At 42.1% G+C, this 14,454-nt stretch overlaps 1 protein-coding gene across 1 annotated transcript in view; it reads right to left on the bottom strand.

Annotated features, from left to right (window-relative positions):
- Positions 1-379: 379 nt before the first annotated feature.
- Positions 380-14,454, bottom strand: part of CHRNA5 (cholinergic receptor nicotinic alpha 5 subunit) — a 45,678-nt gene continuing 31,603 nt past the window's right edge. Inside the window, exons 2-7 of the mRNA XM_029951872.1 lie at positions 14,200-14,351; positions 9,510-9,554; positions 8,141-8,250; positions 5,329-6,157; positions 2,769-2,798; positions 380-2,465 (exon numbers count right to left, since the gene is read on the bottom strand). Coding sequence (XP_029807732.1) covers positions 2,436-2,465; positions 2,769-2,798; positions 5,329-6,157; positions 8,141-8,250; positions 9,510-9,554; positions 14,200-14,351 — 1,196 coding nt within the window. The 3' untranslated portion in view covers positions 380-2,435. The remainder of the gene's footprint in view (positions 2,466-2,768; positions 2,799-5,328; positions 6,158-8,140; positions 8,251-9,509; positions 9,555-14,199; positions 14,352-14,454) is intronic.

The following is a 14,454-nucleotide window of genomic DNA, read 5'->3' as shown; positions in this document are numbered from 1 at the left end:
GTTAAGTTTTAGGAGCTCTCTATATATTCCAGATATTAATCTCCTATCAGAAATAGGATTTGCAAATAGTTTCTCCTACTATGTGGGGTGCCTTTGCACTCTGTTGATCGGGTCTTCTCATGCACGAAATTTTTAAATTTTCCTTAAGTCCAGTTTGACAATTGTTTGTTAGCTGTGTTCTTCTGTGTCACACCCAAGAAATCACTACCAAATCCAATGTTGTAATGAACCTGTCCTGCTTTTTTCCAAGAGTTGTACTGTTTTAACTCTCACATTTAGGCTTTCTCATATCATCAGGCTACCAGCACTGTTTGTGGCATTTTAAGGTTTACTTATTGATCTAGTTGTCTTGGTTTTTATCAAAAGAGATTCATGCAAGAAAAAAGTCGAGAGCATTTATTGTAGATAAATGAACATTTAACCAGCCTTTTTGGTAAAGTAGAGAAACATCAAAATATAGTTCTGCCGTGTTAAGTAGTATACTCGACTACAGAATATGTAAATATGGACTAAATATGAAAACTGTTTCCCCTTTTTTGGTGGTTGAGGCATAACTGGATAGCAGAACGTTGCTCAGAAATGTGAAAATCCATTTGGTTCAGTATCACAGCAGATTGCCCCCAGGGTTGTCTTGGCCGGTAATCTCCTTGGAGTTTTGTACTATTTCAGCAGTGCCCCACCCACTACCGTTTCTCCCAGGCACTCCTCGTTCATCACTGTTTTCCGAGAGTCTGAGGGCCGTGCCCCCGTCACAGAGCGCCTGCTTGTTATCTTGCATGGTCCCAAGGAACTATGCTATGAGTAGGTGTGCCTAGTCACACACTCAGTGCTAATACACCTTTGGAACAGCATTTCTCACCCTTGGCACTATTGGCATTTTTGGCCAGATCATTCTGCACTGGAGGGAACATCGGAGGATTTTCATCAGCATCCTGGCCTCTACCCACTAGATGTCCAGACATCCTCCCAGGTCCCCTTGTCAGTGATGACAACCAAAAATGTCTACAAAAATTAAGTGTCCCATCAAGTGCAAAAGTGTCCCCAATTGAGAACCACTGCTACAGACAGATTATTAAGAAGGGAGCATTCCATACTGCAGTTCTGAATCTCAATGGCCATCAGTAGGAGACGAGGGTTTGCAGAGACCGTTTTAATCTTCTCACTAGTCATTCTGATGCTCTGGTGTTGCGAAAATAAAACAGACAGTATGGCGGCTTACTGTGACTCATGTTTCGGTAAGTCAAAGGAAGATTTCTACAAAATTTACTCACTTATAGAAATTTTAAGTAACAGTAACGGAGGTAGAAGAGGAATTAGGGATATACATGTGCTAAGAGAGCTAACAGACAATTTAAACTCCTCAAACCAGACTTTCACTTGTTAAATAACATTAAACATGTGCCTACAATAAAACACAAATGAGACAGGATCCCCTCTGCCTTCCAAAGCAGACTTGACCTTAGATGGGTTACTTACTATAAATAAGGCATTTGTTCTCTCAAGAGCTATGAGTTCCAGATAAAATGCAGGGCTTCAGCAGTGTTTTACTCCTACCATGGCTGAATCAGGGCACTCACACATGGACTCTTACTTGGTTACCTGTGACACGTGGTAGGTCCTGAATGAGCAGTAATTGGTGAGACTGCATCACATCTAGAGACCCTGCAGCTCTACGGCTCTAGTACTGTGACTGCTGGAAAGAAGGAGATGAAACGGAGATGTGACAGCCATGTAACAACGCATTTCTATCTAATTAGAAACCATCTTTAATCTTGAAGGTGGGTTTTCACAGTATGATTTGGGAGCACCCATGGACATGTTTTTAAAATGGGATTCACTTAATCGTAGAGGACTCAGATTAAGGATACAGAAATGCTACAGCAATTTATATAGAAGAAGGTTAATTATGGAAAATGTGGATAAGGGGGTTAAAGTTAATGTTAAGAAGATACCAGTGCATCTCCATAAGAGTTATCTACTGTGATTTTACAATGGAAGGTAAGCTACAAAAATAAATACAATAATTGTTCAGTTTAAGCATCTAAGAAATAAAATAATCCTTAAAGAAATTCCCATTTTTCATTCTTTACAATGTTGGTTACAGAAAAGCAGCAGCATCACATTAGATCGAATCACACCAGGTAGTCAGCTTATTTAATATCACAGCATAAGAATATGCTAAAGATTAGCTGTTACTCTGTGGATACAGGACAGAAAGAAAGAAAACTTTTAAATGTGTACCTTTACCAAATTCAGAAAAAGTCCTGAAATCAGTCTTCAAATACAACAGGAATTTTCCAACACAATCAAAAGATGAGCTTCACTGTTGATTATAAGCTGGCACTGGTTGCCAGGGTACCAGCACTAGGTTCTCCCCAGTACAGTTCAGATATTTTGCTGCCATTTTTAGATCAAATGTTGAGTCAGTTATTCAGTCATGCAGGTAAAATGTTCTCATGGGCAATCTATTAAGATAAACCAATGTTAGCAACTGGTAATCTGGTAAAGCTTGCTTCAGATTTTAAACACAATTTACATTTTCTAATTTTATAGATGCTAGAGAAAAATGTACCTCTGATAACTAAATTTCTACCACGGCCTTACTAAATTCCTACTATGACACTACTATGGAAGGATCACTTATTTGCATCTCCAATATGAACTGGTACTATTATATTTGCCCACTTATAAATTACAGGAACAAAAAGCCCAAGAGATCCAACGATTGAAACCAGAAGAAAAGTCCATAGAAACATCCGATCAAGCACCTGTGCTATGAATTTCCAATCTTCAACCACCTGTTGCAAAAAAAAAAAAAAAAAAAAAACAACCCATATTAAATACATGATTTAAAATTGTGTAATTACTTTAAGATATTACACACTGAGTCAGGGGCCAGATCACTTTCTGCCCCCCACTGCTGCCTCACAACGCCAAGTGACCTGTACTCAGAGCTCAGGGACAGACACTCTCCTGACAATCTAGAACACAGAGTGTCCACAAGCTTTCAGAGACACTACACAATTGATTAATGTACTTGATTTGTAATATAAGTGACATTTTTGATAGACTTTTAATAAAATTAGAATCTTTACTACTTGGGATATTTTATAATAAACTAAAAAAATCTCTTATTCATATTACATAGTTATTTCTGTACTTGTTCAGTAGTGCTTACTTATTTTTCATTTTTTAATAAATTTAATTTTTTTAATTTTTTTTTTACATTGTATTTATTTTTGAGAAACAGCGAACAGGGGAAGGGCAGAGAGAGAAAGAGACACAGAATCCAAGGTAGGCTTGCAGGCTCCAAGCTAGCGGTCAGCACAGAGCCCAACATGAAGCTTGAACCCACGAACCATGAGATCATGACCTGAGCTGAAGTCAGATGCTCAACCAGCTGAGCCACCCAGACGCCCTAATTTAATTTTTAAAGAGAATCCAGCCTGAGGTTAGACGCAAGCCAAACTAACAACTGGTTCAGAATAACACAGATTAGAGGGCACCTGGGTGGTTCATTTGGTTAAGCATCTGACCCTTGACTTTGGCTCAGGTCATGATCTCATGGCTCATGAGATCTGACAGGGGAGAGCCTGCTTGGGATTTTTTTTCTCTCTCTCTCTCCCCCAAAATAAATAAACTTTAAAAAAAAGAGAATAATATGTATTAGCTGTTAATCATATTTCCACCCCACAATGTGCACTATTTAGTTTTGGATTCCCTGGGGGCCATTTTAATCTAAGCTCATGAATTTGGATCTGCTGGCTGGACCTCAGTCAACCCCCATTTTGCATCCTAAGCACGGAGCTAGCTCAGCAGCTCCAAGTGACCTCTAAGAGAGGGCAGGCTGAGTCAGGCCCCTGAGCACCAGAGGCTCCCCTCATAGGGTCTTCCCTGGCCCCTGTGTTTAGGGAGCACGAGGCCTACCACAAGAACTGCCCCCTCGGCTGTGAGATAACGTGGACTTTAGGTAGCTATAAACACTCCACTGCTTTTCTAAGGTCCCCCCTGAAAATAAATACCATTTACTGGCCCCAGGGGGATGAGCCCTGGCCGTTTTGCACAATACTTTGCAGACATTTATTAATCCAGACGTTAAATAATTCAGGTCATTATTTAACTAATACCTATATTTTTAAGACTCCATTGATAGCTTCAGACCTTATAAACTAATCATTCTACCATGAAATAGAAATTTTACAAATCCACAAGCATTTAAAGTTTTTCAGAGATCTATGTTATATGTTCCTTCTGTGAGGACTGTAATTTTACCAGATTCACTTTGTCTGTTTTCCACACCTGCTAGAAATTTTTCCCAAAAAAGTTTAGAAATGAGAATTCATATAACTGTAATTGGGACTATTCAAAGTAAATTCAATTATGAAAATACTACTATAGTCTTAGCTTTAAAAATATCACACAGTAAGGGACGCCTGGGTGGCTCAGTGGGTTAAGTGTAGAACTTCAGCTCAGATCATGACCACATGGTTCATGGGTTCAAGCCCCATGTCGGGCTCTGTGCTGACAGCTCAGAGCCCACTTCGGACCCTCTGTCCCCCCCCCCTCAAAAAATAAACATTTTTTAAAAATGTAATAAACATATATAGTGACAAGATTAAAATTTGACATTTTGAAAGAAAATCTAACATCACATTAGTAAAATGTAGTCATGTTCAAATCTTACATTTTAAATGTTAACCTGAAATAAGCCAATGAGAGTTATTTTTCTATAATATTTTTCTATAATAACGTTTTAAGCAAATTTTTGGTTTTACGTAAATTAAGTATATTACTAAGCACTATTTCTAACTTTCACATGAACAATTTGACATATAATGTACAGCACCCAAGAATATCTTACTGCTTTCAGTTTCACTGACATTCTCTTGTAAATGAACAAGAAAAAGACATATTCCTGAAAAAAAATATCTTGGCTCTATTTATAGAGCCTACATTAGGCTCATTCTTTAAAAATCAAAATAGCTTTTGATAAATTATGCCAGTTGTGCCTACAGATTACCACAGAATTCAGAAACAAAGTTACAGAAGATAGAATTAAAACAATCATGTCAGAGGCAAAAAAAAAATAATAGTAACTCTGTTATTCTTTAGAATAGAGTGACAACAGGTGGCACAAGATACAGTTGCTAAGGGGAATGGAGAGGTGGCGATATCCACACAGATGCCCGCTTGGCAGATGTTTTAACTGAAACAAATTCTGGTAAAGCTCTTCCACCAAACGGTGTGTCAGCATTTCTGGCCCTCAATCTACACTTAGTCTTGAGAATGGAAGCGGCAGAGCATTTGTAAACATGACGTGTCACAGACCTCACGGACGTCATTCTCCTTCATGACATGCCTTGTAATGTAGCGGATGGAATCAAGCGCAGCTTCCAACGTGTTTCTAGAAGACTCCGGTCTATCGCTCTCAGTGCCCTCTCTCTGAGCGAAGTACCTGTCTGCATGACTTCTCATGCACAGCAGTTTGGGGAGCCTGTGGAGAAATATCCTGCGGACCCAAGGTGCCATCGCATCGTGTGTTGAGGAAGAGCGATGGTGGATGTTGATAGCGAAGACAGTCACCATGATCGACAGCGTCACGAAGATCATGGTGAACACCAGATACTCTCCAATCAGAGGTATTACTTTAGAAGACGAGGGTATGATCTCTTCAATAACCAGAAGGAAGACAGTCAGAGAGACCAGGACTGACGTGCAGAGACTGAGCTTCTCACCTTCATTTGAGGGGAGATAGAAGACAAGCACAGTTAAAAACGAGAGCCCAATACAGGGTATAATAAGGAACAAGGTGTAAAAGAGAGGCAGACGCTTAATTACAAATGAGTAGGTGACATAAGGGTACCAGCAGGAGCCATCCGTTCTGTTTCCTTTGCTTCCCGTTGCGCTCACAATCTCCCATTCTCCATTGTCAAAAAAATCTCTCTTGTCCACATCTTGGTCCTCCAAAATTATATCAACCTGTGATCCATCGTAAGTCCAAGAACCAAATTTCATGGAGCAGTTTTGGAGATCAAACGGGAAAAACGTGACATCTATGGTGCAGGAACTCTTGTAGTTTGCGGGCGGAGTCCAGGTGACCGTGCCGTCGTACCTGACGACCGCTTTCGTGCTGGCCCCTTCAAAACGTCCATCTGCACTGAAAACACACGCAGGTAACAATGCAGAAACTACCCAACACAGGCCGTCACGAGCCTGATATGAAAGGAAGCTGACACCACAATATGAGATACTTCTGAAATTATTATGCTTGAGCCATACCTGCTCGTGCAGGGCACTGTGTTTTAAGGACATCATATGTAAATATCTGACTATACTAAAACTGAACTCCTTCCACATCTACTCCAGGACTAACAGTGGATCTCTAGTTCACAAAATCCTGAGATTTTAGAGGTTGAAAGATTTCCCTTTACACACAAAATATAATTAGGCTATTGAAACAATAAAATATTGGCCAGAACCTGAATCCACACGTCTAGGCTCTCCACACATGCTCTTCTCCTCCATCACACACACTGGACACTCACTCCGGGGGCAGGAGAGAACATTAGCTCTAAGCTGTGCCTCTCAAGTTCTGCCGCCACGTGAGCTCCTATACTGGAGAAGTCTAGCAGGAACATAAGATTTCTTTGAAATAATGTCTTTTACCTTAAAACTCATGTGACTTTTGGACACTACTCTTTTATACACTCATGTTTATATAAAGATGTTTTTCAGAGACTGGGGCGTCTGGGTGGCTCAGTCAGTTAAGTGTTGGGCTCTTGATTTCGGCTCAGGTCTGGATCTCCCAATGCGTGAGTTTGAGCCCTACATCGGGCTCTGTACTGACCGTGCAGATTCAGTGGGGATTCTCTCTTTGCCCCTGCCCCACTCACATGTGTGTGCTCTCTCTCAAAATAAACTTAAAAAAAAAAAAAAAAGTTTACTGTGACCTGGAGTTAAATGGTGCTCTGGGAAGTCGTATCCTGCTACCTTTTAGCTTTGTTCCCTCTTTACCTATTAGGAAACATGGAGGGGGAAAGGTGTTTAAAGACTAATATTTTTTGCATAGCATTTGCTCTGTCTTCATGCTAAATGCCTGCTTGCAAATAATACAAAGTGCTTTAGGATAAGCACAAATTCTCAACACTTGCCCTGGGGTAGTCCTAGAAAAAAATGAAACTCATACCCAGAATTATCCTTTCCCCAAGTTAAAACCATCTTCACAATATACCTATAGAGATGAGTTCACTCACCGTTCCTTTCATGGGATAATTCTAATACAGTATTTAAGCCAAATTAGAAGGATGCACATTTGAATATTAAGGATGACCTTAACTATTTTTTTTTCAATTTTTAACGTTTATTTATTGTTGAGAGACAGAGACAGAGCATGAGCAGGGGAGGGGCAGACGGACAGGGAGACACAGAATCCGAAACAGGCTCCAAGCTCCAAGCTATCAGCACAGAGCCCGACGTGGGGCTTGAACTCACAAATGACGAGATCATGAACTGAGCCGAAACGGTCCCCCAACCGAGCCACCCAGGGGCCCCTGACCTCAACTATTTTTAAACACCCCCAAAATCTTGAGGGCAAACTGCCAAACATATAGTCTATTAAATAGGAGGATAAATAGGACTGCCAGGCCACCCCTGGTATGAACCCCACCCTGCCGCATGTGAACCGTGACCTTGGACAAGGCTACAATGCCCTCACCGCTTCCTCATCTGTCACAAATGCCACTTTGTTAGTAGTGTTGGGAATCAAGTAAAGCAGAGAGGCAGCATGCACACAGCCAGGCACGGAGTAAGTGCTGTGTGTGAGCTCGTGCACACGCCTGCCTCTAATGCTGGAATAATGGGACTGATTATAGATGACGCCCCCCCAATTTCTTACACCTTTATGGGCTTCCCAAATGTTTTACGTGGTTTAGAAAACAAAGAACATTTTCATGATCAGGAAACAATACACCAAAAAAAGGAGAGGACCCACACAACCTGTTTGGAGGTTCACAACAGAACACAAGACAAGTCTTTTGATTTTATAGGTGATCAATTTTCAGAAGGAAGAAAAATTACTAGTGCCTAATATACAAACATTTTCTTTTGGAAACACAAAGTAATATCTAGGAATATAACTTACTTGTCAAACAAAACAATGTCTGGGGTCCAGAGAGAGTCTGAAGGGACGCGTATAACTTTTATTCCACCGTAGTCGCCAGGGTGCCATCTTAACTTTACATCTCTCCACTCCTGCAAAGACAAGGTTTCAAGGAAATCAGTAGTCAAAAGTTGTGAAAACTATACTCTTTATGCCAAGTCCAGAAATTCTAGACATAAAATCATCCCTACTTGGCATAGAGAAAATTCACCTCCACGTCCTTCTTAAGAGAACAGAAGCAAAGCTCCGCCCCCTGTGGGGTGGCTCAGCCCCGGTCCTCCTGAGACACAGGTGCAGCCAGCAGCCGGAGGGTGTTCGCTGCTCTGCTCAGAACCTCCTCTCCCACCAACTGGCCAGGCCCAGGAGCCGCACCATGGGCACCTAAGGTCCCGATTTCAGGCAGACATTCTCTTTCCCAGCTGCACTGTCACTGGCTGGACTGGTGCATGCAGGGGAACTGGATTTACACATTTAAACACCTTGGCCAAGCTCCACATGGTGACAATTCTGTGATCATGCCGAGCTAAGGCTTGCACCCCAACAAAAGGAAACATGCCTTGTAGGAGTTAGGGTCAGGGAATGGGTAGTAGGTATTATAATTAAAGATAATAAAGAAAGAGCAAAGGGAAGCACACAACAGCAGCTGAAGACATAGGTATGATGGCCTTGAAGAAAAAGCAGTCCTTTCTAAAAAGGAGCTACGTATGTAAAAATAATTCATCACCCTTTCCCATCCAGCTCCAAGCAAACACCACGATCCTCACAGTGGCCTAGATCTCGCTACACTCCTGACTTCCCACTGCTTCTCTGACCTCATCTACACACTCCTACTCACCTCTACTCACACCAGCCTGTTTGCTGCTCCTTAAATACACCAGGCGCTCTCTGGCCTCAGGGCCTTTGCACTTGCACGCCCCTCTCTGTCTGGATCACTTCTCCACCAGATATTCACATGGCTTGTTTCTTTTCCTTCAAGTCTTGCTCCAACATTACCCTCTCAGCAGTGCTTTCCCCAACCACCCTATTTAAAAGTACATTACCCAACCCTCCCTTATCCTCATTCCCAATGTGTTTTTCTCCAAGCTTGTCCACTTCTGAGGTACTGTAACAGCTTACTTGTTTCTCTTCCCCAACTCAAAAGAAGTTCTTGGCACCCCGGACTTTTGTCCATTTTATGCCCAGAACAGTGCCTGGCAGACAGCAGCCACGCCAGTACTGCTGAACGAACACGAGAACCCCATCTGCCCTCATCCTTCTGCATCCTGCCGATCCACCTTTTCTGCGTGCTGCTAACCCGACAGCACGACAGCACCAGCGGCCAGCCAGGTGCCCTTCTGCGTTTTATACACACCTGCTTCAACCAGACATTCGTTGTCATTAACTGATTTTTTTCATCCTATAAAACAAAAATTTAAATAAGGCTGATTATTTCAAGTACAGAAACAATAATTCTTTAAATAAGAATTTTCACAGTTTTATACAAACATTCCTGTCCATATAGTACCTACATCCTGTTCACTGATGTAGCTCTCTGGAAACGCAGGATCATTTTTCCAGCCTAATTTCACATTATCCCTTTCCAGAGGCTCTAAATTTCAGCTACACTGTCCTGCAGTACACCACTGGCATTAGATTTAACATTCATACACTCCACTATCTACATCCTCAAGTCTAAGACACAACCTAAGATACAAGCACATGCATTAGTGTATGTACTTAGTACTAAGAAAGGAAAAGGCTGACAATGAATTTTAAGTTGCCATTAGTTATAATACACATCTTGATTTCAGAAGTGCTGGAATGTGGGAAAGTGTGCACATTAGAATGAGAGGGGTGCCATGTCTGTCCCTTCTTGCAGGACTGTGACTTGCAGTTACGTTCCTCTACTGAGGCACCAAGCGGAGTCTCTGAGGGGCTGCTACGTAGAAAAATAATACGGGGGTCACTGTCCTGAGTGGCAGCGTCATAAGCTTTCATAGCCTGCTTTTCTAGAAAACTGGGGACTTTGATATCTGCTACTTACACCTTCCTGCCATTATATTTTTGCTAAAACCAGTTTTTCACTGAATTCTCAAGGCCTAATTAAAGAGACATCTCTTCTATTACATTTTACTGAAATATCATGGAGCCAACTGGACCAGGACAAGATCATCATGATGACCAAGCACAATTACGCCGTGGGCAGGATCAACCCACAGAAGGATGAGGCAATCCCACAGCTGGGGAGAGGGGACAGAGGTCTAAATAGCCCATTCCGAAACACATGAGTGGCCTGGGAGCAAGGAGGGAGACAGAAGGAAGCACACCCCTTGGGACAGAGACATCTGTGATGTCTCTACATGGGAGCAATTACTAGGAAATACAGCCTGGCCATCACTCTTGTTCTGTGGTTCCAAAGGGCAACTGCCCTTGAGTAAAACACTGGAGCTGAAAAGGACCTACAGATTCCATCTACTGCAAACCATTCATCAGCAAATATAGAAGGTAGACCAACGAGGCAGCTTGCCTAAAATCACACCACCAGTTGGTGGCGGAACTGATGTCAGAACTCAAAGCTCCAGAGTTTACACTCTGGGCCACCAGCTCTACTGTCTACCCCGAAGGCACACACCATCCAGAGAAAGTGCTGCTCTCTGCATCAGAATATTCTCAGTAGGCATGAGTTCTAAACAGAGGCATTAACAATTAGGAAAGTTCTGGTAAACGTATCACCTGTGACGCTGTTAGGTAACAGGTCATCTTTGAGAAGCTAATGAAAATTATAGACCTTTTCCCCAGAAAAGTGTGAACACACATAAATTTTGCACTATAGGGTAGGACACCATCAATACTTAGTATCTTCAATAGGAACACAGAAGAACAACACCTAAGTTCACACCTGGCCCCAGACGTGGGGGTTAGCCACTCCCTTAAGGGATACAGCCTAACTTAAGGTGACCTCAGGTAGCTCCCCAAGCACCTATCATGTGCTCAGCACAACACAGGATGCAAGGAAACAAAAACGAAACCTAGGATGAAGGACAAACGCAGGATTGCACCCAAGAAGATGAGGCACATTACCACAGAGAAGTATCCACACATAAGTAGAACAGGAAAGTTTTAGGGGTAATAGTTTTCTTTTTTAACTTGACTATAAAACCAGCATCCAACAAGCAAGCGAACGTGGAGATCTGAGAGAGAGCAAGCTCAAACACATAGGAAATAAGGCAGGAATCTAAGCGAACTTTGAAGAGGAGCCACCAAACATGACCACAAGCCAGAGGGGAAAGAGCTTAGCAATTAAAGGGACATAAAGCCTCTATTCTCGATGGCCAGGGCCCTTGCCTCCTCTCTCTCCGCTCTTGTCCTCTTTTTCTCTCATAGTCACTGACCTTACGTGTTCTGGACTCTTCTCACCAGAAGCAACCCATCCCCGACCTCTCTGCTGGGCTCACCCTTGCCTCCACCACCTTCCAGGAACGTTCCTCAGGGATAAACTTGCCTGCTTTCCCTGCTTCACTTTAAAACTCCTCAGTCCAATGTTTTCAATGCTCAGCCCTGGGCCAGGGTCTCCACACTGACACCCTCAGCCTCTTCTCTGCCTGCAGAGCCAGCACTGACTTTCCAAGGGCCTCAGAAATGTAACACAATCACCTGCCCTCACAGTGGAGCCCACCATCTTCTCCGTCCTACCCCACGGCAACAGATCCGTCACTCTTCTAACTACTCAGGTTTCAAAGTCTGACACCTCCCTCCATGTTCAGTGGTCACGTCCTGCTCCTGCTTCTGCCTGGTCTTCTAACTTGCCCCCAAAGCTCATCTCTTTCACTCCTCAAAATCACGTATTTAACTGTCTTACGTCTCTTCCTAAAGCACTTCTTCGACCACACCCGTTGCCTGTCACATTCACTCAGCACCTGCCACGTGCCAGGCACCACACCTGGGACACAAGGGACGAAGCTTAGCCTGATCTGAAGGTGCCACGCCAGAGCACACAGGTGCATGAACAGAGGAGACTGTGTTAGGAACTCCGGAAAGATTTCACAAAGTGTCAGACAAATAAATTTGGCCTTGAAAGATAAGTGACTTCTTCCAGGAGGTAAAACTCTCCAATTAAAAAATGGCAGGAGAGAAAGCGCAGTGCAGGCCCCTCCACTGCCGATCAGACCATCCCTGGGAGCGGCCTCTAACAGTGACTTTTCGATCTGAACAGAACAGAAAGCCTCCGTGTCACTCTTCAGCCTAGATCGTACTGCTTCTTGCTACCCTCCTCTCGGGTGTCTGACTCCTGACAAGGCCAACTCGGGGGCCTCTGCCTGCGTTCTTTAATGACTTAAATAATCAGAGTCTGAGTCCCCAGATTTCTGTGGTATCAGTTTAGGACTGAAATGTCCACTCACTTGCTGACAGTCCCAACTAGAAAGACAGGTCTTTGAGAGCGAGCCCCACCCATCCCCCTACTTCCCTGTTTGTACTTATATTGAAAATCTCCTATCAGAGGGCGAAGGACACAACACAGTCCATATTCTGGAGGCAATTAAGGTGACATCATCAATACACTAGACCTTTTTAAATGTATATCCTTTGGGGCACCTGGCTGGCTCCTTGGTCAGAGCAGGCGACTCCGAGCCTCATGGGTATGGAGCTTACCTCTTAAAAAAAGGAGAAATTCAGACATTTGTGTACAAATACATTCATTGTTGTCATTTATATTAGGAAATACTGGGAACTAACTTCTACCAACAGGATATTTAAATAAATTATAAATGGAATATCATATAGTCATTAAAATTCTATTTGAAGATTATGTAATGGCATAGGGAAATGTTCTTCATGTAACAACAGGAGAGAGAATGAGCACTGAGTAACAGAGGTGTGGAATCACTATATATTGTACACATAAAACTAACACAGTATATTAACCAACTGGAATTGAAATTTTTTAATTTTGAGGAGAAAAACCAAAGGGAAAAAATGCCTCAGTATGTCTAAATTAATATTCCAATTTAAAAATATACATACAAAGAAAAACTGGCAAGAAAAACAGCAGAATGTTACCATTGGTCATCTCTGGGTGGTGGAATTATAGTCAATTTTTATTCCCTTATTTGTATTTGCACTTTCCAAATTCTCTGCAGAAATTATGCATTCTCTAGTTAAAAAATAAAGGCATGCTTATAAATGTTATATAATCTCGCTCGCTCACGCTCTCTCTCTCACACACACACACACACACACACACACACACACACACACACACACTTTTGGGAACACAGCAGGGAAATAACTGTTGATTGACATGATCAGAACAAGAAGAAACTAATTTAAACATCAGCATTAACTTTTTAGTTTAAATAGAAAGGATCTCGTGACAGTCAGAACAAGTTACACAGGAACTGACACTCCCTGGCAGGCCTCATATGGAAAAATCTCTGGTGTAGTTTACGTGTGATACTGAAACAATAATCTGAGATACTTTCTGGCCCTAAAAGTCTACAACTCTCTTCCTGGGCTTTTTCTCTTTAACATGTTGACTTTTATCATATCTTTAAACAAAAGAAGCAACTTCCATGTAAAATGTTTAATATCTTTGAATTTATTAAAAATAGTTTTATTACTTGGGGCTTCTAGGTGGCTCAGTCTGTTTAACATCCTACTTCAGCTCAGGTCATGATCTCATGGTTTGTGGGTTTGAGCCCCACATAAGGCTTTGAGCTGACAGTGCAGAGCCTGCTTGGGATTTTCTGTCTTCCTCTCTCTGCCCTCCCCTACTCATGTGCGCAGGTGTGCACATGCTCTTTCTCTCAAAAGTACATAAATATTTTTTAAAAATTTTTAATTGACCTATTACCAATTAAATGATCTCTAAACCATACAATATTACAGAAAAAGTGTACTCCCATGTCTATTGAGTAATAACTATCTTTCCCTGCTGAGTTCCTTTAGGAAAATGACTGTCTCATTTTCCTTGGTAAGCCAGGCCTCCCAACACAGCGCCTGGGCATCCACAATGCTCTCAGGAAGCCTGATGAAATTGACTGTGTAATGATATGCACACCTACCACATCCACTAATTGAGATATTGCAAGGCCAAACTTTATTTTTATTTTGTCTTTCAGGTGTTCCACAGGACGAACCCATCTTTCGTAGTCTTGAAATAAATCCTTAAACAAACTATCTTCATGTTTTGCAACAATGGATGGTTCAGCTAATCCTGTATAACAAATTTTTGAAAGTTAGTGTATTAATTTCTCTCTCACCAAACACCTCTACTTTAAAAACGTTCGGCTTTACCAATGAGCCAAACTATTATTTAG

Source organism: Suricata suricatta, chromosome 9 (genome assembly GCF_006229205.1).
Source record: "Suricata suricatta isolate VVHF042 chromosome 9, meerkat_22Aug2017_6uvM2_HiC, whole genome shotgun sequence".
In the NCBI taxonomy this organism is placed as follows: domain Eukaryota; kingdom Metazoa; phylum Chordata; class Mammalia; order Carnivora; family Herpestidae; genus Suricata; species Suricata suricatta.
The sequence above is the reverse complement of the archived record's forward strand: the minus strand, read 5'-3'. Positions and strand labels throughout refer to the sequence as shown.